Source organism: Talaromyces marneffei, chromosome 1 (genome assembly GCF_009556855.1).
Source record: "Talaromyces marneffei chromosome 1, complete sequence".
NCBI classification, from domain to species: Eukaryota; Fungi; Ascomycota; class Eurotiomycetes; order Eurotiales; family Trichocomaceae; genus Talaromyces; species Talaromyces marneffei.
The window spans coordinates 4,427,564-4,449,072 of record NC_072348.1 but is presented as its reverse complement, the minus strand read 5'-3'; the positions used below and the strand labels follow the sequence as shown (position 1 = coordinate 4,449,072).

Genomic DNA, 21,509 nt, shown 5'->3' with positions numbered 1-21,509 from the left:
CTTCTGTCATGATCTATCGATATCAGGTAACACAGCGCAGTCATGATTGGTCATAATCTCTGTGGATTTCATGTGCCAAGTGGGTCGATGGGACGGACGCCTTGCCGCATCCAGAGCCACGGCATCATTCATGTGAACTCCGTCCGATTGTAATCACTCTCAGCTCTCAATCATCTATTCTTTAAAACGCCATCTGACCTGTCGCAATCTACAGACATTTACCAGATACACACGCCATGACATTCATGGTATAAAATGGCTAAAATGAGGGGAGGATCTCTGGATTCTAGGGATTCCTCCGTGGGTAGTCAGATCCCTCGCCGCTCCAAGCTGCCACCACACTCTCCAGATGTTATTGTCAAGCATACTATTAGCGTGGACGACCCTGCTCATATTCTTATACAACATAAAGAGGAACGACGCAGAAACTTCAATTCTCTAGTCCGCAGGTAAGCGCAGGTTCTGAATCCAGTGCTATTAACCAGCTTGCGCTAATGGGTTGCTCTGTTAGATACAAACACCAGATCCTCTACGGTTGCGAAAATCCGAATTGCCGTATGCCAACTTGTTTGAATTATCAAAAACGAGTTTCTGAAGGACCCTTTCGACCCTATACCGAGCTCAGCGCACGCACGTTGGCATGCTATCTGGCTAGTCAGGACAACCCGGAAAAGGCGCTCTGTCGCAACCCGCCACGGCCAACTTCCGACTTTTCGCCAACCCGTCAAGCACCTCATTTGGAATACCGGGCATATAGCGCAGGAAGGAAGCCACATCAATCCGAACACACAGAAAATGAAGCTCACGCTGAGTCCCACCGGCCTTCATCTAGTATCAGTACAGCGCCTCCGGCACAAGAAAACGTCAGGCACTCCTCCCGGGACTCGCAACTATCTGGATTGTCGAGAACGAAAGACCCCAAGTCATTTACGCAGAATCTTTTCGATACCTTGTCGTTGAGGATGGTAGAATGGCTTCCCTTGCGCCAGACTACTACCGACGCCTCGGACTATGCAACTCCCATCTCCGTGAGATCATATAAAAGCCAAGCGCATCCGGCAGATTCCAAAGAACGCGATAGCAACGATACACCACGACGAACCCACACTCACACTGCCAGCAATCCCTCATCCGAACCGACGACACCGTCGAATCGGCCAAAGCGACGTTCGAATTCCAACCTCGACCGCAAGTCTACCTCACAAACATTGAAGCGCGTTACACTAGAAGAAACAGATACATGGCGGCCGACGCCTCGATCGGGTACTGAGATCAAATCGCGAGACGGTCGGTCCACCACGTCGAGAACTGTACCTTCTAAAACGTATTCCCAACACCATATCCCTACGCCGCCTCCCGCTCTTAAGCATCGTGCACCAAAGGCAAGCAAGACCTCAAACGATCCTACAACAAAATTACCGAAGCAAAGTAGACGTGTCTCTTGGGATGGGTCAAAGCTTTTGAGAGAATCAGCAGAACTTTCGGATGTTAACGACGAGACGACAGAGAAAGAGACACCGGCATTATCTTCTGAAGTTCTTGATCTGAAGCCGCCGAGCATACACAATATTTCGTACCCAGCAACGTCAGTTGATACAGTCAGCCATCTAAATGCTGACATAGTGGATGGCCTCTCCCAACTTTTAGCAGACAATGAAGAAGACGCACAGAAATGGAAGGAGGAACTTGAGTATATGAACATTCAAGGGAAATCCGAGAATCATAAATGGCGTTATGCGACACTTCGTCAGCGTGAAGTGTTCCCTTTCGTCGCCCAATCGGTGTTTTATGGACTAAATAGCAGTCGGCAATTGACAAAATCTTTTCGACGAAAACGCCCATTGTCACAGCACTCTCGAAAACCTAGTGATAGCATCACTGTCGATCTTCACACATTGGAGTCTACACTCCGAAAGATCCAAGATATTTGTCCTGGCGACCTGGTTCTGAACAGCCTGTGGAACTCCTTGGAACAATTGTTTATGCCTCCTAGAGATATGCCTGTAGGAGTCAGAGCCAGTCGACGCGTGTCGTACATCCAACCAGACAACTTAACACCTGACGCATCACAGTCCTCCCCATCATATGAACCACTTTCCGACGCAGATGCTGCTCACATGCTTACAGTTGTCTTCTTCGCATTGATAACCTTCCTACCAAAAGTCGACGGGCAGACTTGGCGAGGTATCCAACAAATACGTGAGGCAGGAACCGTATTGCCGGAAGCTCAAATGCAAAAGCTGGACGCTAAAAGTACCGCTTTGGTTGTCAGTGTCACGGATAAGCTGGAACATGATTTAGCATTGCGACTTGTTCACCGCTTGGTGCGTGCTCTTACGGCTCGGCTAGCATTCTACGAGATTTCCAAGACCAAAGCACTCCCCAGTGTCGATGTCAAGAAAAGACGGGACCGGAGTGTCTTAGATCTTCTATATGATAATCTGCGCGAGCACCATGAGTCTTTGAAAAAAGCCGCCGAGGGTGATGGCCAGACTGTCGCCATTGATACACCGGTTGCTGCAGCTATGATCGTTGAGTGGATTCGCACGTTGTTCCTCAAAGAATGGGATGGTAAGCCTGAAATTCCTAGATCAGAAGCCGCCGGTGGCGCAATCCAGATCCTTTCATCCATGTATAAAAATAGACATCGCCTCGGCCTCGAAGCTGAAGCTTTCTATACAAGTTTCCTGGCAGAGAGGCTCGACGCAATGGAAATGCCCGTTGAATGGCTTAGCCGGACTTCAAACAACCGAACCATGCATCTGTTGTCATTCACATTTCTATTCCGCCCTGCTGCGCTCGTCAAGTATTTCCGTGCAATTAATTATGCTGCCATGTCAAAGGCATATGAAGCCGGAATGATCACACAACGACAGGCGAGTCGAACAGCCTTCAACCGCACCATCCAGATTGCAGATGAGATCAATCTGTTAGCCCGTCTGCATACCTCGATGAATCAATACTTTGTCATTTCCGTGCGGCGTGAGCATATCCTACAAGACGCATTCAATCAGATATGGCGTCGGGAACGACGTGAGCTCTTACGACCTCTCAAAGTCAAGATGGGAACAGATCTTGGAGAAGAAGGAGTTGATCTTGGTGGTGTTCAACAAGAGTTCATGACGTTAGCCTTTGCTGAGGCGCTGAATCCCGAGCATGGGATGTTCACCGTTGATCCGATTACTCGCATGGCATGGTTCCAGCCATGTTCGCCTGAAAGTCTAGAGCATTTTGAACTCGTGGGAATACTAATGTCATTAGCCGTATACAATGGTCTCACGATCCCCGTCACGTTTCCTGTTGCGTTATATCGCAAACTTCTGGATCTCAGAATCAAGCGTACTGAGCATATTCGGGATGGTTGGCCCGATCTTGCCAAGGGATTGGAGAGTCTATTAACATGGAATGATGGAGATGTTGAGGATGTATTTGTGAGAAGCTACGAATTCAGCTTTGAGGCATTCGGCAGTGTGCAAACGGTGAATATGGAGCGGGTAGACAGGGATGCCGAGTGGCCTATAATTGAACGAGTTCCGAGCCGAGAACGAAGACGCAGCAGTGTTTCCAATTACTCGTCCGGAATTCAAGAAGACAATGTCGCCGGCAACGAGGCATCGGAAGAGCAAGCTGAAAGCGACATTGGCTCATTCCAGACCGGTATTCTTAAAGGTGCCGATTACAAGACTTCTCTGAACACATTCACACCCAGGGAGGATACAGAAGAATCAAATCTTGTCACCAACGCAAATCGTGAGCAGTACGTCAAAGATTACCTCTTCTGGTTGACGGATAAATCCATCCGCCCACAATACGAAGCATTTGCTCGAGGATTCTTCACCTGCATAGATCGTTCGTCACTTGCACTGTTCACGCCCGAAATACTCCAGACAGTGATTGAAGGTACACAAGAAATCGATATAGAGGAACTGCAACGCCATGCCACCTACGACGGCGGCTGGGACGGCAAGCATCCTCTTATCATCGCATTTTGGAACATTGTCAAGAAGTATTCGCCTGAACAAAAGGCTCGACTACTCGAATTCGTCACTGCCAGTGACCGAGTTCCGGTTAGCGGTATTTCCAGTATCAATTTTGTCATCCAGAGGAATGGTTCTGGGAATGATGTAAGTTTCCCACCCCATTTCACTTTGCTAATAGCAATAAGTGCTGACGAGTATTTTCATAGCGTCTACCGACGAGTTATACGTGTTACGGTCGACTGCTTCTGCCGGAGTACACAAATGTTACAGCCTTAGGTCTGAATCTCGACATGGCATTGAAGAACTCGCGTGGATTTGGCAATTTTTAATCACGCTCGATATCTCTGGGGCCTGCATGGCGTATTCTTAATAGGATATTTTTAAAGAGGTGGAAAGCTGCCTTTGTAACATTATTACCATTATTAGAATCACATATATACTAAGAAATGATATCTACTGCTGTACAGTATCCTTAGAATAAATGCGGAGTTGATGCCGAACCGTCGGGGAACAGTTGGCCGTCTGACTCATTCTTAGGGTTACTCGACTGGCCCACGGAGGCAAATATGGCGCGTTCGTTCGATGATCTATCTCATCTATGTTCCACCGAAACCGAAAAGAAGCTAGCAAAGGTTTTTGATCAAATGTGACTCCGAGGCATTTTGGTTTCTCTTTCGGTCATTGAAATTGTACATATTTAGAGTCATCTTTTCTCATTCAATTGGATTCTTCTTGAAAAAAGCATCCGTTTGTTTACCTATAGTTGATCAACCCCGCCGATAACTAACCCCGCAACTTTTATTGAAGAGCTTCATTGATCACCACCAACTTTTAGGAAAACACCATGGCTCCCATCGTTCACTTTGTGCGACATGCTCAGGTATGTTTTCTAACAACTTACGCATCCCAGCCTACTCCATCCGATGGACAGCGCCTGACTAATTGCGACGCCAGGGCTACCACAACCTCACAACCGCAAACCACGTCCTCCCCGACCCAGAACTCACGCAGCTAGGCGAACAACAATGCGCGAAACTCAAAGAAAGCTTCCCCTTTCACTCGGAAATCGAGCTGGTAGCTGCCTCTCCATTGCGCCGAACCATCCATACCGCATTACTCAGCTTCCAGCCCGTGTTTGAGGCGCACAAGGACTTCAAGCTTCTGTGTATCCCCGAAGCGCAAGAGACCAGCGACGTGCCTTGTGATACCGGTAGTGACCCGGCTGTGCTGCAAAAGGAGTTTGTGGATCGTGGGCTGCCGGTGGATATTTCGTTAGTTCGTGATGGTTGGAACAGCAAGGTAGATTTTCCTCTTCTTTCGCTGTATATGCTACTGTGGTTTCGGAGTGTCGATTTATTCGATTATAGGAGGGTAAATGGGCACCCACCATTCCTGCTCTCAGGAACAGAGCCCGTGAGGTCCGGAAGTGGCTCAAGTCGCGTCCTGAGAAGCAGATCGTCCTTGTCACACATGGTGGATTACTTCACTATTTGACCGAAGACTGGGAGGATGGTAGCATGTACCAAGGTACGTTATCAATTCTGTTTGCTGTTCAGAAGAATCAAAAAGAGATACCTAACGTGTATGTCTATTAAGGCACCGGTTGGGTAAACACAGAATACCGCACATACAAATTCTCCGAAACCATCGATACAGAAGACATCGAAGGCAACAACGTGGAAGGAGGCGACGATTTCACAATCATTGAGACACCTGAATCCCGAGAGCGTCGTGGAAAGCCCACCCAGGCCCCTTCACGAGCAGAAGAGAAAATTCTCTACCTCAAGGGTATCGAAGGCTGGGAGGCGCAAGGATTGCAGCCCAGCTCGAAAGAGCGTGAGACTGGTAAGGTCTCTGGTGGAGAGGAGGTTGATGGTAATCGCATTTAGAGTAATTTTGATTTTGTGATATAGATAGATTATAATACATCGCGATGGATATTGATTGGCTATTTAGACTATTCACCTAAGATAAATGAAAGTAGAAGAGATCGAATGAGACTTGCTACCTCAGGCGTCTCCGCAGGAAGCATCCAATGGCAATCGGAACGATTGCGTCTAGCATCTTCTTATATGCCAATACGCTGGCCAACACGAATCAGCCTGTACTTGCATGTAAGTGTAGACTCGTGGGGATATCGGCCTTCACAGCTCGAACTAGCATCGGATTGCAATAGTGAACTGTACAGTTACTATCCAAATTCATATTCGCCATCCAGTACGTTCCTCGAGTCAGTCTCTGCAACTGTTCGTGCTACTGCCAACAGGTTATGCTCCATGGTTTGCTACGTGATGATTTAATGGTACCTTGGTTTTGGTTACGGGAGAGCTTATGGTGTTGCTGCCGATTGAAACAGCGACGAAGCTGATATTGTAAAATAGCAAAGCCGTTCGTACAAGTTTCATGTTCCATAACGCCAGAAGTTCTCGCGTCTAATAGAGAATTGTGCTCTATCTTACCACAACAGCTTCAAAGGAGGAATTTGAGGACCTTTAGGGCTAGGGAGCGGATAGCCCTAACAAACCTTGCACGTCCGAAGCGTCTCTATATCGTGACCGTTAAGGTTTGAAGGATATTAATATCGACTTTCATATTTCTGATGCTGTTCTAGAGCTTTTCGATATCAATTAGCAGATAAAGGCAAGAAGTTAGCAATTGACCAGAGTTAGGCTTTTCCGACACCATTCCTCACAGCGCCAGGAAACAAGTCACCATGTCATAATTCAGAAACGAGAATTGAGAAACCAAACCCATTATAAACACGTGTATATCTTGATGCACTTTATATATGATTCGCATACCTTCCTCTTTCTGAGGGGTGAGTGCTTGTGACTACATAGTGAAGATAACCTGCCGGTTCAGTCTCTTTGTTTGCTTATCAGAACCTTGTCGAACAATGACAACTCAAAAGTGGGGAGATACATCCATCGTAACGTTTAAACCCACATAGGCACTAGCTGACTACCTAGGTAGATTGGTACCTGAAAAAAATCAATTAATTAAATAATTCCACTGGTATTTGTCTCTAGTCTCATTCCAAATCATTAACGGAACCTCGCAGTGATTTCAAGACCGCCTTCATCAAAGTTCCCCTATTCCAAGAATGGACAACTCCAACACCTGGGAAGAGATTGTCTCTCAAAAGACTCAACTGCGAGACCAGGCTCTGCAAGATTATCTGGTTAAGGATTTAGATCAGCGTCTCCCATCTGCCCATAACGTGGATAGACGTTCTCGTCTTGCTAGCGATCCCATCGTCCAGGAAATCACCGACATTTCTAGTGTTCCGAATCTCATAAAATTGCTTGGTGAAGGGAAATATACAGCTGAAGATGTTGTTTCGGCATACATCAAACGGTAATGACTCCAGTAGAATCTGTCGACCAATCTTGCTGACACTTCGTTCTGTACAGAGCTGTGGTAGCACACCAGCTTGTAAGTTATCGCTTCACATGTCCTGGGGTAGCATTATATTGAGTCTTGAAAAGACAAATAGTATCACAGAGGTGGTCTTCGAAGAAGCACTGCAACAAGCCAGAGAATTGGATGCTCGTTTCCGGGAAACAGGGCAGCTGAAGGGCCCATTACATGGCATACCCATTACCCTCAAGGATCAGTTCAACATTAAGGGTGTAGATTCGACCTTGGGTTATGTTGGCCGTTGCTTTCAGCCGGCCGGCGAAGATGCCGTTTTAGTTCAGATACTCAAGAGCATGGGTGCTGTTATTATTGCCAAAACTAACTTGCCTCAGAGCATTATGGTACGTAATTTGAAATATCTACTACGTATTTCTTTGCTCTTCATAAGAACAAGACCTAAGCTGATGACGACTCTCCGGTCCTATGATGTATAGTGGGCTGAGACTGAGAATCCTCTTTGGGGACTCACAGTCAATGCCCGAGACCCCAAATTCACGTCTGGCGGCTCGACTGGCGGAGAGGCTGCCTTGTTAGCATTGCATGGATCTATCCTCGGCTTTGGCACGGATATTGGAGGAAGTATCAGGATTCCTCAGGCTGTAATGGGTTTATACGGTTTCAAACCTAGTGTATGCACGGAGTATCCCTTTTCCAGGTTTTTGTTTAGGTGAACCTAATCAACTGATACAATGTAGAGTCATCGACTCCCATACTACGGCGTCGCTGTATCTACAGAAGGCCAGGAGCATGTTCCTTCCTCCATTGGCCCAATGGCACGCGATCTCGAAACAATCTGCTACATCAGCCGCTCACTCGCAGACAGCCGGCCTTGGGAGCTTGACCCGAGGTGTTCACCGATTCCATGGAATGAGAATGCTTTTCAAGAAATCCAATCTCGACCTATGGTTATTGGCCTGATTCTTGATGACGGCGTTGTAAAGATACACCCTCCAATTGAGAGGGCGCTCCTCGCTCTCGTCGCGAAACTGGAAGCACAGGGTCATGAGGTAGTACAATGGGACACGTCCGACCACCTGCGATACATACAGCTCATGGACCGTTACTACGGAGTCGATGGGTTCGAGGATGTTATTCGTGACGTCACCCGGGCTGGAGAGCCTTTCATCCCTCATGTGAGATCCTGGATATCACGTGCCAACGCCATTTCAGTCTACCAGTACTGGCAACTCAATAGGGAGAAATTTGACCTCCAAAAGATGTATTTGAGCAAGTGGAACAGTGCACGCTCAGCTTCCGGAAGGCCGGTTGATGTGCTTCTGTCGCCGGTGTTGCCGCACGCTGCAGTCCCGCATCGGGCGCTGCGATGGGTAGGATATACCAAGGTTTGGAATCTGTTGGATTATCCGGCTATCTCGTTTCCGGTTGATGAAGTGCGGAGAGGCGTGGATAGCATGCCGGATGTTCCTTATTCCCCCAGAAATCAACAAGATGCATGGAATTGGAGTCAATTTGATGTTGATAGTATGGACGGTCATCCGATCAACTTGCAAGTTATCGGGAAGAGGTTCGAAGAGGAAAAAGTGTTGGGGGCTACTACGCTCATTGACAACATTTGGAGAGCTGGAAATTAGGTCCCCTTGCCGGTAACAAGATTACCCCAAGTATCGCTTCTTTGACAGCTTTGTAGATCTTGATACATTATATCGCTGAACGGATACTTGTTTGATAGACTTATTAAATCCATGGATGCTGTTCAATGTTGACAATAGGCCAGAAAGCAGGACATTTCAGGATGTAACATTGATTTCTCTGGAAAAAAGCCCTCCTATAAGAAAAGTACTTAGTAGACATAAAATGTTTTTTCCTTGATCAAATCACTATATGGCAGGATTCACAACAGGTAGCTTTGCGCCTGGAGGAGGTTGATTCTTCTTCTTGAACTCATCACACATCTGTTCGAATGTCACCCACTCTACCCCTTCATGTTTGTTGATATACTCAATGAGCCTAAGAGCGATATATTAGTTCCATACAGGCTCCGTCTTGGGAGACAAGAAGACTTACCGTTCGTGCATAAGGAGAACATGAGGCCGGCCAGACACATCGGGGTGGATGGTCATTGGAAACACGAATTCGTCGTATTCGCGGTAGAAATAATCAAAATGATCCTAAGGTAATGATAGTTGGGTCAGTTTTGCTTTTCTACGTATGGAATTTTGTACTATCGTACCTTCCAAATATCTTCAATATCGCGTGGATTAACCCATCCATGACTGTTTGCAGAATTCTTGATAAACATCATGGGTGGTAGGTCGTCAATATACCAACTGCCGGGGATTTCCACCAGCCCAGTGGTCTCACCCCGAACCAAAGGCTTCATCCATGTCTCCGCCTTCTCTTTGTAGTTGATCTTCGTCCACGAGTCTCCGGTTCTCAGCCAATACATCTGACAGTCCTCATGCGACATGGAGTGATCGTATTCAATGCCATAATCAAGCAAAAGCTCGACCATCTCCGCGCTAGACTCCCACCACGGTGCTACAACGCCTCTGGGGGGCTTGCCACAGAAATCACGGATCATCTTATAAGTCTTGTCGAGAATATCTCGCTGTTGCTCCTTCGTCATGCTCGCCGGATTCTCATGAGAATAACCATGTAGGCCGATCTCGTGGCCGGCATCGCGGACCTGCGCGCATTCTTCGGGAAAAGTCTCTAGTGAATGGCCGGGGATGAACCAAGAGGCCTTGATATTGTATTTATCGAACAGTTTGAGCAGCCTCGTTGTTCCAACATGGCCGGCCCATAATCCACGGCTGATATCGCTCACACTATCCTCACCGCCGTATGAGCCCAGCCAGCCCGCAACTGCATCAATATCGACACCATAACCAACTAGAACACGTTTCTTGCCCATTTTGAAAATCAATTGAGTGTTTTCGGTTTTCAGGGTGGTAAAACGGTATCTCGGGTGAGGAGTCTAGGATAGACTATGTAACGGAATTGGGGTATCATTAAAACAAACCCTTCTCCAATTTTTACATTTTTAGGGGGGCTTGGATGAGGGGTAAAGGCAGATAACCCCCATCATTTCCAAAGATGGGGGTGGCCCGGTAGGCGGTTTAGTGACCCTTTGTTGGGGGATCCCAGGTAGGTTACCTACATGTATACCATTGAACAACCCAAAAGCGAACCACGATGGTAACCATACGGAGTAGGTAAATTGGACCATTAAAGAGTCACGCAGGATTGACTGTTACGTAATCTTTAGAATATTATCCATGTAGGCCTCAGTCTCCCAACAAAATTCATTCATCATAGGTCACATTTGGTGTACAAAATACGAAATTAGATACGGTACGGTAGTTAGCACTTCCCGGCTAGAGTCGAGACTCGGCTGGTATAGTTTCATCCGTCTGCCCCATACTCCAACGGCGATCCACCTGATTATGATTAGTTACTTCAGCGGAAAACTCGTGGGAGGAGACTCACATCTCCAATATGGTCGTATCCCAGTAGTCTTGGTGCTAATCCGGGGTCTCTCCAGGCTAGAGCTTCTCCTTCAGGGGTTGGCACCATCTGCATTTTGTGATCTCTCTCCTCTTGTTCCGGGCCATCATGGAGGTGGTACAGATATTGTTGAATATTGCCCCGCTCGACAACCATTTTCGTACGCGCCTTGCGGCACTGCTGGAAGACGGAAAGGGCATGCTTTTTAGCGTTCACGAACTCGGGTGATGACTTGGAGACACTGGGATGATTTGGAAGACGAGAAAGGCATTCGCCGAGGACAGCGCCATCCTCAAATGCCATGCCGGCACTATAAAGAATAAGCACTTTACTAGCTCTCCCAAGGAGTGGGAATACAAAAGATATAGAAAGGCCAAACGCATACCCAGAAGCTAGATATGGCAAGGTGGCATGCACAGCATCACCGATCATAACCCAGGAGCCAGTTTCATGAGCCCAGTCGAATTCTCCGAACCGAATGCATAACCTCCATTTCTGTACTGACTGGCAAAGTTTGAGTAGTTTTTGAATACTTTTGTATATTCCATTAGCTTTTTCATTTCAAATACCAAAGAATCTGAGGCAGCTTGCCGTGGATCCCAGCCTTCAAACAAGGCACACATCTCCTCTACACTACCTTCTATCGTTGATGCTTGGGCTTCTGGAATATCGTCTGGTACAAGTAGCACCATGTTGAATAAGTCCCCGCCACGAAGTACATAGTTTACTGTTAGATTAGTTCATTGTTAGCGCAATTGAAGAGAACAAAAGTTGGGCGAGGAGAACCAACCAGCATGTGCATCAGGTCCAAGCCAGTAGTTAACCTGCGGATTATTGATGAAGTCTGCCAGCTCTGGGTCTTTTTTCATCTCTTCGGTTGATAATAGAAGGCGATATGCCAAGTCTCCTGTCTTTACTGGCGGATCGCTGCGTCCCAGTAATTCCTCCGTTAATTTTCCAAAAACACCGTCAGCACCTATCACTAGATCACCATCCCATTGTCTGCCATCTGAGGCAACCGCGGCTGCTGTTGTACCATCTTCACTCACACAAACGGTCTGTATGCGAGCATTGCACGTTATTTGCACACCGAGCTCTGCGGCTCTTTCCACAAGACAACGCTGAAGATCGGCACGATGGAAGTCCCTATACCACGTCCCAGGATATTTGCTTTCGGACTCGTGAAAGTCTAAATGGGAAATCTTATTTCCCTTCCATCCGATGAAGTTACACACCCTTGGATAAGTCATATAAGGGGTCAAGGCCTTCTCCAAGCCCCAGTGCTGAAGAACGCGTGAGCTGTTGGGAAGCACCTGAATACCAGCGCCGACTTCTTTGATCTCGGTTGCACCCTCTAGAACGTGAACTGAATGTCCGGCCAAGGCGCAGCTAATCGCCGCACCCAGTCCTGCCAGGCCAGCTCCAACAATGATAATCTGTAGCTGGCATGACGGAGTGCGTGTTTGTTGTTGCTTGATGTGGATACGAGGGGCCATTCTGAATACACGTCAATCAAAGTCCGACTGACATTCCGACTGACATGCCACGGATTATTGATTGTATCTATCCAACATTCATATATTTGAAGCTATATAAGAATTTATGAGCCAAGATAAAGCTTTTCGTATACACCAAGAATGGGGGCGGGGTTAATTGGTGCATATGATATGGCTCTATCACGGGCATGCGACCTATATCTGAGGGTGGTACAGTCTATTGATTGGAGCTTTGTGTGGGAAAGAGAAAGAAAATATATATATTTTGTACTTCATATCACCGTCCAAAAAATGTCTAAAGTAGGTATTATACATCTACAACCCCTTCATAGCTCTGACTAACTCGCCAGTTTTCACTTCACGGTCGAACCGCGCTGGTGACAGGAGGTGCTCGAGGCTGTGGATTGGCATTTGCACGCGGACTGGCAGAAGCAGGAGCGAATGTCGCTATTTTCGACGTAGTTGAACCGGACGCCGCATTTTATAACATTGAGAAGGATTACAAAGTTCACACAGCTCACTACAAGTTGGTGCTCTGCCTTTCCCTCCTGGTTGATACATGGCGTACTGACACCTAGAAAGGGTTGATGTATCGTCACCAGAATCACTAGAAAAAGGATTCGCGGAGTTTCAGCGCGACTTCGAAAATGCCCTCGATATTTGCGTCCCATGCGCCGGGATCAATCGCCATCTTCCTTTCCTGGAATTCACCTACAAAGAACACCATGACTTGGTCTCAGTGAACGTGTTGGGGCTGTATTTCACTGCTCAAGCTGCGGCAAAACAGATGATTGCGAATGGAACAAAACACGGAAGTATTGTTTTGGTAGCCAGCATGGCAAGCCACATCGCTGTGAGAGATCAATTGTGCAGCGCCTACTGCGGTACCAAAGGTGCTGTACGGTCTATGTGTCCGGCGATTGCGAAAGAACTAGCGCAATATGTACGTTTCTCTGTTTCGTGGCTGGATCACAAACCTACAAGAGACTAATAGAAGAACAGGGCATCCGGGTCAACTCAGTCTCTCCTGGATACGTGCGGACGGAGATGACCGCAGCTGTGAGTTCAATTTTACTTGGAAAAACCAGATATATTTTCGATATTGCAGGCTGACTTAGTTTATGCCAGTTTTCCCATCTCCTTCCGAAATGGGAGTCTGAAGCCATGCTTAACCGTATTGCTGAGCCTGAGGATATTATGGGAGCATGTGTTTTTCTTGCCAGTGATGCAAGCTCTTACATGACTGGGCAGGATATCATCGTAGATGGGGGAGTTACCCGATGGTAGATTAAAAACAAGGGTGGGGGATTCGATGCTGTGTACGGAGTAACTCTTCGGGATATCGGGGGTTCAGGATTATATTTCACCTGGCAAGAGTGTCCACCAGTGTGTGATAACTAGATGTACTTCATAACTATGTAGTGCTGTCAATTCTCAGAAATTTCGAAAAATATATTCTTTTTTCATGAAAAAATGGCACCCGCCGCAGAGAACGAGGGATGTTGTGTTCATGACCCTGTCGATACTTCGACAACAGTTGTTGTTGTCGGTGCCGGGCCATCGGGCCTAATGCTGGCGTAGGTAAACCCCAAAGACATATCCATTGTTTATGTATGGTCTGCTGACCATCAGTCTGCAGATGTAATCTCGTACGATTCGGCATCGAGGTTATTATCCTGGACGATCGACCCGACAAGACTTCCGCGGGCAAGGCAGATGGCATACAACCCAAAACCATTGAGACCTTCAAGCAAATGCGGCTTGCTGATACTTTATTGAGAAATGCCGCACGTGTTTATGATATGTCATTCTGGGTAAATCCATGCCCAAGAGTGTGTCTATATGGTTCGATGCTGTAGCTGACTTTCTTCCCGTTCAGCAATCAACCCCGGAATCACCACTCAAGAGGACAGGACGCCAGATCCATTACCCTGATCATCTCGTTGGGGCCTCAGATCCGTACATTTTGCTTGCGCATCAAGGCATGATCGAAGATCTCTTTATTGATGACATGAGCTCGCGAGGTGCGTTCGTGACAAGAAACAGCCGATTCGTTTCTTGCTCCCGGGTGGCAAGCACAAATCTTTTAGACGTTGCATACGAGGACACCGTAAGCAAGACAATCAAGACTATCCGAACCGAGTATCTGGTTGGATGCGACGGTGCTCGATCAAAAGTTAGAGAATTCATCCCAAACGCCCAATTGATTGGCGAGATGACCAACGCCTCATGGGGTGTTCTCGATGGTATAATTCAATTCGTCCCCTGATTTTGTATTTACGTCACTAAAGGAAATACTTAGGTGTCATTGATACGGACTTTCCTGACTTATGGAGCAAAGTTGCTGTGCGGTCTCATCTGGCGGGATCTATCTTATGGATTCCTCGAGAACGCAATTTGACTCGACTATACGTTCAGTTGAGCGAGACTGATGGGGAACGAGTCGATAGACTGAAAGCTACACCAGAATACGTCATGCAACGTGCCAGAGATGCGATGTATCCCTTTAGACTTGAATGGAAGACAATTGAATGGTTTGGAAATTACGTTGTGGGCCAACGAGTAGCAAATCATTTCATGGACTCGGATGCAAGAATATTCATTGCCGGCGACGTATGTTCAATTCAATCAACTCTCAACCGTGAAGTCGAAGCAGAATGCTAACAATCGATAGGCTGGACATTGTCACTCGGCTCTCGCAGCCCAAGGAGCAAATACAAGTATGCATGACAGCTTGAACTTGGCATGGAAACTTAACGCTGTCATTCGTGGTATGGGCAATCCGTCGCTTCTAGCCACCTACGAAGAGGAACGACAGAAGATTGCCTACGATCTTATAAATTTCGATGTCGAGCACTGCAAGGCATTTGCTGCCGGTGATGCTGCTCTAGCCAAAAATTTCGATGACAATATTCGCTTTATATCTGGAGTGGGCGCGGAGTATTCAGAGGGGATGCTCAACAGGAATAGGCATACCATGCCAAATCGCCTACAACCCGGCGCCCTTCAACTTCCAGCAAAAGTCACCCGGTACATTGACGCCAACCCAGTAGACATTCAGTTGGATATTCCAATGTTAGGCCAATTCCGGGTATTCTTCTTTGTCCGGGATACCCTAACGGCTCTTCCATTCTTGCGATCCGTTTGTGGGGGATTTGATAACGGGGGTGTAATGGGCAGGATAACATCACAAGCAGGTCAATCTTACCAAAAGCAACCGCGCCGAGAGGCCCCACCGGATGCGTTCGCACCGCACTCGAGGTATACCGCTGTATCGGATGGCTTCACATTTGCTATGGTGACAAAGTCACCTAAGTCTCAGTTTGAGATTTCGGACTTGCCAAAGCTACTTCAGGAAAGTCGCTGGACTTTGTACCTTGATGATGTTGAGACTCCACAATGTACGGATAAGTGGTTTGGGACTCTACAGAGTACACAGGCTGGAATCGTCATAGTACGGCCAGATGGATATGTCGGGGCTATTGACGAGTGGGAGGTTTCGGCGAGCGATGAGGCAAGACAATGGATAGAGGAATATTTCACATTTATGTTATAGGATCGAAAATTCAACAATCAAGAAAGGGTTTAGATATCTTCAAAGTTTCCATATGATTATCGATTAGAAGATCTTCCAAGACCAGTCAATGGACATGTGAATCATTAGTTGTTTTCATGAAATTGAGTATATTCATATGTCCCAAACGAGACAATATACCATTATACCTATCATTGGGTAGAATTTGACGGTGATAGGGTGGGGGGCTTGAAGTCGATTCGTTGACCTATATCGACACCTTACTGTACGGTGGGGGTGGAGCTATGTTGTTTTACATCAAAGGTGAAGAAGACTGCCAACTTTTCAGTCCCACCGTTATCCCACTATTTTACATGTGTAGCATTGAAAAGTAAGAGCTAAATTGGTTATATAATGTCAATCAGCCTGAAAAAAACTTGTCTGGCAACGAAAACCGTTCCATTATCGACCGCGATTTTCTTCACAATGGGTTCCATGGAAGCCTCCAGTTCACTTTTCCAGCCTCTTAAGCTAGGTGCAGTGACTTTGAGTCACAGAGTCGTCCAGGCTCCATGTACTCGTATGAGAGCAAGCAAGGAATCAGACGGCGTCTATGTCCCCAACGATCTCATGGTCGAATATTATGCACAGCGTGCTTCCCAGGGAGGTCTCATGCTCACGGAGGCAACTCCCATCAGCAGGATTGTATGTATCGATTTGCGTACTTTGGCAGTCGTTCCGCTTTCTAACAACTCAGGCTGCCGGATATCCAGGTGTCTCCGGAATCTTCACGGCCTCACAGATCGCCGGATGGAAGAAGGTAACAGACGCCATCCACTCCAAAGGTGCCTACATATATTGCCAATTGTGGCATGTTGGCCGCGCAACTGTGCCATCTTTTATTGAAGGAAAGGAAGTCCTTGGTGCGAGTGAAATCCCAATCTCTGGGAAAGCGATGGATGGCAATGAATACGCTGCCACGCCCCCACGACCCATGACCATTGGAGAAATACAAGAAACTATAGCGGAGTATGCAGTTGCTGCCAAGAGGTCAATCGAGGCAGGATTTGATGGTGTTGAAATCCACGGTACGAATATTTTTCCTTTTTTTTTGTTTTTTTTGTTTACATTCTAGAATATCAGGTTAACGTTGAAACCAACAGCTGCGAATGGCTACCTTCTCGACCAGTTTCTTCACGACAACGTGAACAACCGAACAGACGACTACGGAGACTCCGTTGAGAAACGCTCTCGAATTGTTCTAGAAGTTATTGAAGCAGTCTCAAAGGCCATCGGCGCCGATCGAGTAGGCATTCGCCTATCACCATACAACTATTTCCAAGATACTCGTGACTCAAACCCTAATGTTCACTGGCTCTCGCTCTGCTCACAAATCGCAAGCTTGTCTGAAGATATGCGGCCCGCCTACGTGCACATGGTTGAGCCTCGTTTCGACGAGGAGCTGGATGAAGCCGCTAAGATGAGCTCACTGCCGGTAGAGAAGCCATCGCTTAATGTCTTCCGGCCAACCTTGAAGAAGGGAGGAATCGCATTCCTGGCAGCCGGCAACTTCAATCCTAAAAATGCATTGGTAAAGGTAACGGACGATGAGGCGGATGCCGTGGCATTTGGACGTTTGTTCATGGCCAACCCAGATTTGCCGAGACGATTGAAGGAGGGCTTGCCATTGAACCCGTACGATCGATCGACTTTCTACGGTGCTAATCCTCCTGAGAAGGGATACACTGACTACGCATTTTATAGTAAATAGGTAGTTATAGGATGAATACAAATCATATTTGTTTTTCAAGTTCGTCCACTATCAGACAAAGCTACAAGTACTTTCATGGCATCGTGAACAATTGCCCATCGAACAGTAGCAAGCTGTTGTGCCATGACAACTACTAAAGGCTTTGAATCGTACTTGCCGGACATGGCTGCTAGTTCCGTAGCACTAGAGCAGTTTGTCATCGTCACAATAATTGAGGATAGATCTGCTTTTATTCTATTCTCGGGAGAACAAACGTCCATCCCTCGATGAAACACCCAGCAAGCCAGTGTAGCTAAGTAGACGCACCAATGAAAGTGAAAGGCGTCCTTCTGGTCCCACTCATTAAGACCTAATACTGCATCCTGTAGCAGATGTGATGCATGCCGCACAGCCGTAGTCGTGGCGCCAGAGTTCTCATGCAGCCACCGAGAAACATTCCGCCGAGATCTCGTTTCATCGGCTGGAGTAATTGTTCTTCCTAGAATTTGGGTTGCTCCCGCGACAATCTGTAAATCTAGTATCTCCACATTCAGTGCAAGGCATGCAGCATGATAGAGAGTATGGGCTGCCAATTTCAATGCCGTGAAATGGCACGGGTCCGCCGTCTGTGCCAGCTTCATGGCTAAGCAACTTGCGTCAAAATCTACTTTCCACAAGTCATAAGACCGAAGCATACGTGGAGTCCAGGCACCCACGCGTTCAGGTGTTTCTGAGCGTAATGTGGTTTGATCACGGCGCTTAAGGTCTGCAGATATGGACATCAAGCCGTGAAGAACAACAATGCGACTCAATACATTCAAATCTCGGGCCCGGGGTACGGTTCCCGGTGTGATGTAGCCTTTGAGAACGGAGAGAAAAGGTCTGTTTGTTTCTTGGGCAGCTGTCTGGGCCCATTCTTGTGCTGAGAATGCCTCCCAGGAGGCTGCGCTGCATGGCAGGCAAGATCTGATCTCGAATGCTGACATGCATAGAGATTGAGAGAAGAGAACGGCATGTTGGGTGTCCCACATGAAACAATGCATCGCTAGTCTTTTCCTCTGTTCTGTGTTCATGGCCTGTATCCAAGCTTGTTCCAAATCGTCGGATTGAGCGAGATGGGAGTAGCTTTGGACATTGCAACAATTACTACGACGTATGAGCTTGATCAGTACACAGTGGAATAGCTGGGCCCGCTCCCGCTGCTTCGAGCCCGCTCTCATCTTTCCGAAACAGTCTATGAGAAGTGCTGTTTGTAAAACCCAGAGGTCTGGCTGCGGAGAGAAGGCATCATGACATAGAAGCCGACTTTGAAGTTTGTCGTGGATACCGACGGCGAGCCAGTGAGCCTCACGAGTGCTGTATGTAGCTCCCATGAACAAGACCGACGCAAGAAACACCGGGTCAACTGTGTCTGGATTGAAAGTCGGCTGATGAATAAGCGGATAAGTAACGTTGAAGCGCGTAAAGAACAAATCACAGTATCCTTGAAGAGCCGGCAAAGTGAGCAAAGGTGAATCCAGGCTCAGCGGCTGACTGTCCATCACCATGGGAGATATTTGGAGCACCAGCGATAAGATACCTTGACGAGATATTTCGGATACTCGCGGCAAGCGCTGTGACTGAGTCTGGCCTAGGAACGAAGTTCCACTCATCCACTCCATCTCAAGGATACCCGACGGTGCATCCGGGGCCGGGGTACGTTGCGAGGGTTCCCCGGTCAGCATCATCGAAGCCACCTCCAAAAGAGCTGAAGGACCGTCATAGTTGCCTGTTGGCTGGTATGCAAGGTTCATCTGTACTTCAGGACAGGCTTCCGTATCGGAGCCAAGGGGGAAATCAAAATGATGAAAGGCGTCATCGAGATAGGCAACGTCAAACAACCAATTATAGTTGCATGTTGCAGCAAAGGGTAGATTGAAGTCGGTTGCTAGACACCCTATCAGAAAGGAATGAAGACTATTTGACACATTGGAACTTCATACCGGTGTCTAGGCCAAGCAAATCAGTCATCCCACCCAGCCCAACACTGAAGGATCCGTCCGCTGCATCGAATTGGCCCGGAATAGGTTCCACATATGGTTCAAAAGGACCGCCTGGCATCATTGGGGCCAGTAATGGATCCGCCAGTAATGGATCCGGTTCCTCGAGCGACAACGATGCAAAGTCCGTACCAGAAGTCGGTGGCGAAATTGGACCTCCTTGGACTGGCAGGTCTTCTTCTCCGTACACTCCCTCTCCCACCAGATCCAGGCCCGAGCATGAGGAGGAGGAATTCGAGGAAGATTGGGCTGCTGACCGCCTAGAATGTAGCTCTCGCTGTGATGGACGCACGACGATTGTGCCATCATGTGCTCGACGAGTCCTTTTTCGTGTCTTCAATACACCCAGCCCTGGACCGCCGGCTTCTTCGTCTCGCTTGTTATGTCGACTGATGTGTCGGTCTGAACTGATTAGTATTGCAAGCAAGATTCACTGGCTAGATATTTCTAAATATTTGTTCTCACCCAGCAGATCAGACCGTTTGAAGTGTACCGAACAACGTTCACAAGTGAAACCACTCCGTGGCTGTTCATGGTTGAGTGCATGCCGGCGCAGATGCTCGGCGCGAGTGAAGCTTTTGGTGCAACCAGGATATTTACAAATATGATCCTTCTTCATTTCGTCCCGCCCACCAAACAATGCAATTTCGTTGTCACCGCTTCGAGAAAAACAGAAACTCGGAGAGAACACTACAAAATGGAGCTGATAACGATGCGGGGGGGTGTGCGCTTGACGGCGCCCTTTGTCGATGGGGTACGGTAGGTATTCTTATCAACGGCAACAAAGCCGACCCCCATTTTTGATATTTGCCAGACGAGCCAATGCATAAGCCGGTGCGGTGCGTCTGCCCGGATTCGTTGTACAGCTCCAAGCTCCTCACCAGGTGGTTATTACATATTAATTCTCCATAATACAACTCGGCCCCACAGGCATGCCGTATATCCGTATATAGACTTTCCATAAACCTTCTGCATTGTAGCCCATGACTGAGGATGACCTTTGGGATACTTGACGCTAACAAATATCCGACCTATACCAAGCATGTATGTTGCAGTATCTGATTTCTCATCTAACAGTCCTAACCAGGCGGGAAAAGAACCTCCCTGGAGCCTGGTTGCATCATGGGATCGCTCCGAGACAATGTACCAACTGGAGCGTCGAACAAAATTTTCCGTAATAGGTAATAATGCGATACAACGACAACGGCCTCAACAAGATCGGACGACGCGTTCAATGGGACGCTATCCTAGTTTTTGGACCATTTCCTTGATGTACGTGACTACATGTTACACATCGCCGATTCTATCCCAGTACGCATTGGCAAATAAGGAGTACTCCTCAAGGCAGCAGCATTTGCATGCCTGAATTAGAATGTCGATCTACCATAGCCCCCATCAACATGCTCATGCCCCGCTACTTTCTAGAGCAAGAGCAAGGAGAACGTGTTTGAACAGAGTATTCAAGAACGAGGATACATAATATGCATCTCGTTGCTTGGGTGAATATTGATCACGTGTAATTAGGGTTTGGACATTCGAAGAGGTCGGACAAGGCTCAACCATAAACCGACAATCAATCAATCGCACATGGTGACAGAATGCTGCAGTCCAATAATAGTCTGTAACAGTTTGACTTGAGTCGATTCAACCACTGAAAATAGGGCGGATCGGGGTCGTGGCGCAGTCTGAAGAACTGTGAACGGTGACGCCTAAAGAACCCCACTAAAAGGAGTCCGAGTTAACTTAGTTAAGGGCTGGCTAGCTAGCAAGGCGCACTCCACATTCTCTCTCGACATCCAACATATATCTAGCCACGGCCATTCACACCCGCTATTCTACTCA

At 47.5% G+C, this 21,509-nt stretch overlaps 9 protein-coding genes across 9 annotated transcripts; 6 read left to right on the top strand and 3 right to left on the bottom strand.

The window, feature by feature from the left end:
- Positions 1-264: 264 nt before the first annotated feature.
- On the top strand, positions 265-4,309 carry EYB26_001641 (uncharacterized protein; the record flags this gene model as incomplete). Its single annotated transcript, XM_054260950.1, has 3 exons — positions 265-449; positions 512-4,124; positions 4,187-4,309. 3 exons carry the CDS (start codon positions 265-267, stop codon positions 4,307-4,309), a joined length of 3,921 nt encoding a protein of 1,306 aa, XP_054116925.1.
- Positions 4,310-4,824: 515 nt separating this feature from the next.
- On the top strand, positions 4,825-5,869 carry EYB26_001640 (uncharacterized protein; the record flags this gene model as incomplete). Its single annotated transcript, XM_054260949.1, has 4 exons — positions 4,825-4,860; positions 4,935-5,279; positions 5,348-5,507; positions 5,577-5,869. 4 exons carry the CDS (start codon positions 4,825-4,827, stop codon positions 5,867-5,869), a joined length of 834 nt encoding a protein of 277 aa, XP_054116924.1.
- Positions 5,870-7,083: 1,214 nt separating this feature from the next.
- Positions 7,084-8,992, top strand: EYB26_001639 (uncharacterized protein; the record flags this gene model as incomplete). The annotated part of the gene is made up of 5 exons (XM_054260948.1): positions 7,084-7,337; positions 7,394-7,415; positions 7,469-7,741; positions 7,835-8,029; positions 8,096-8,992. The coding sequence occupies 5 exons, from the start codon at positions 7,084-7,086 to the stop codon at positions 8,990-8,992; spliced, it is 1,641 nt and encodes a 546-aa protein (XP_054116923.1).
- Positions 8,993-9,238: 246 nt separating this feature from the next.
- Positions 9,239-10,275, bottom strand: EYB26_001638 (uncharacterized protein; the record flags this gene model as incomplete). Its single annotated transcript, XM_054260947.1, has 3 exons — positions 9,239-9,368; positions 9,426-9,529; positions 9,592-10,275. The coding sequence occupies 3 exons, from the start codon at positions 10,273-10,275 to the stop codon at positions 9,239-9,241; spliced, it is 918 nt and encodes a 305-aa protein (XP_054116922.1).
- Positions 10,276-10,738: 463 nt separating this feature from the next.
- EYB26_001637 (uncharacterized protein) lies at positions 10,739-12,364 on the bottom strand (the record flags this gene model as incomplete). The annotated part of the gene is made up of 5 exons (XM_054260946.1): positions 10,739-10,801; positions 10,851-11,178; positions 11,254-11,372; positions 11,438-11,595; positions 11,659-12,364. 5 exons carry the CDS (start codon positions 12,362-12,364, stop codon positions 10,739-10,741), a joined length of 1,374 nt encoding a protein of 457 aa, XP_054116921.1.
- A 291-nt stretch (positions 12,365-12,655) lies between these two features.
- EYB26_001636 (uncharacterized protein) lies at positions 12,656-13,651 on the top strand (the record flags this gene model as incomplete). The annotated part of the gene is made up of 5 exons (XM_054260945.1): positions 12,656-12,664; positions 12,715-12,890; positions 12,947-13,307; positions 13,367-13,423; positions 13,493-13,651. 5 exons carry the CDS (start codon positions 12,656-12,658, stop codon positions 13,649-13,651), a joined length of 762 nt encoding a protein of 253 aa, XP_054116920.1.
- A 186-nt stretch (positions 13,652-13,837) lies between these two features.
- On the top strand, positions 13,838-15,920 carry EYB26_001635 (uncharacterized protein; the record flags this gene model as incomplete). Its single annotated transcript, XM_054260944.1, has 5 exons — positions 13,838-13,941; positions 14,004-14,178; positions 14,244-14,610; positions 14,667-14,977; positions 15,039-15,920. 5 exons carry the CDS (start codon positions 13,838-13,840, stop codon positions 15,918-15,920), a joined length of 1,839 nt encoding a protein of 612 aa, XP_054116919.1.
- A 444-nt stretch (positions 15,921-16,364) lies between these two features.
- On the top strand, positions 16,365-17,649 carry EYB26_001634 (uncharacterized protein; the record flags this gene model as incomplete). The annotated part of the gene is made up of 3 exons (XM_054260943.1): positions 16,365-16,583; positions 16,636-16,966; positions 17,042-17,649. 3 exons carry the CDS (start codon positions 16,365-16,367, stop codon positions 17,647-17,649), a joined length of 1,158 nt encoding a protein of 385 aa, XP_054116918.1.
- Positions 17,650-17,684: 35 nt separating this feature from the next.
- Positions 17,685-20,286, bottom strand: EYB26_001633 (uncharacterized protein; the record flags this gene model as incomplete). Its single annotated transcript, XM_054260942.1, has 3 exons — positions 17,685-19,555; positions 19,611-20,069; positions 20,133-20,286. The coding sequence occupies 3 exons, from the start codon at positions 20,284-20,286 to the stop codon at positions 17,685-17,687; spliced, it is 2,484 nt and encodes an 827-aa protein (XP_054116917.1).
- Between the last annotated feature and the right edge of the window lie 1,223 nt (positions 20,287-21,509).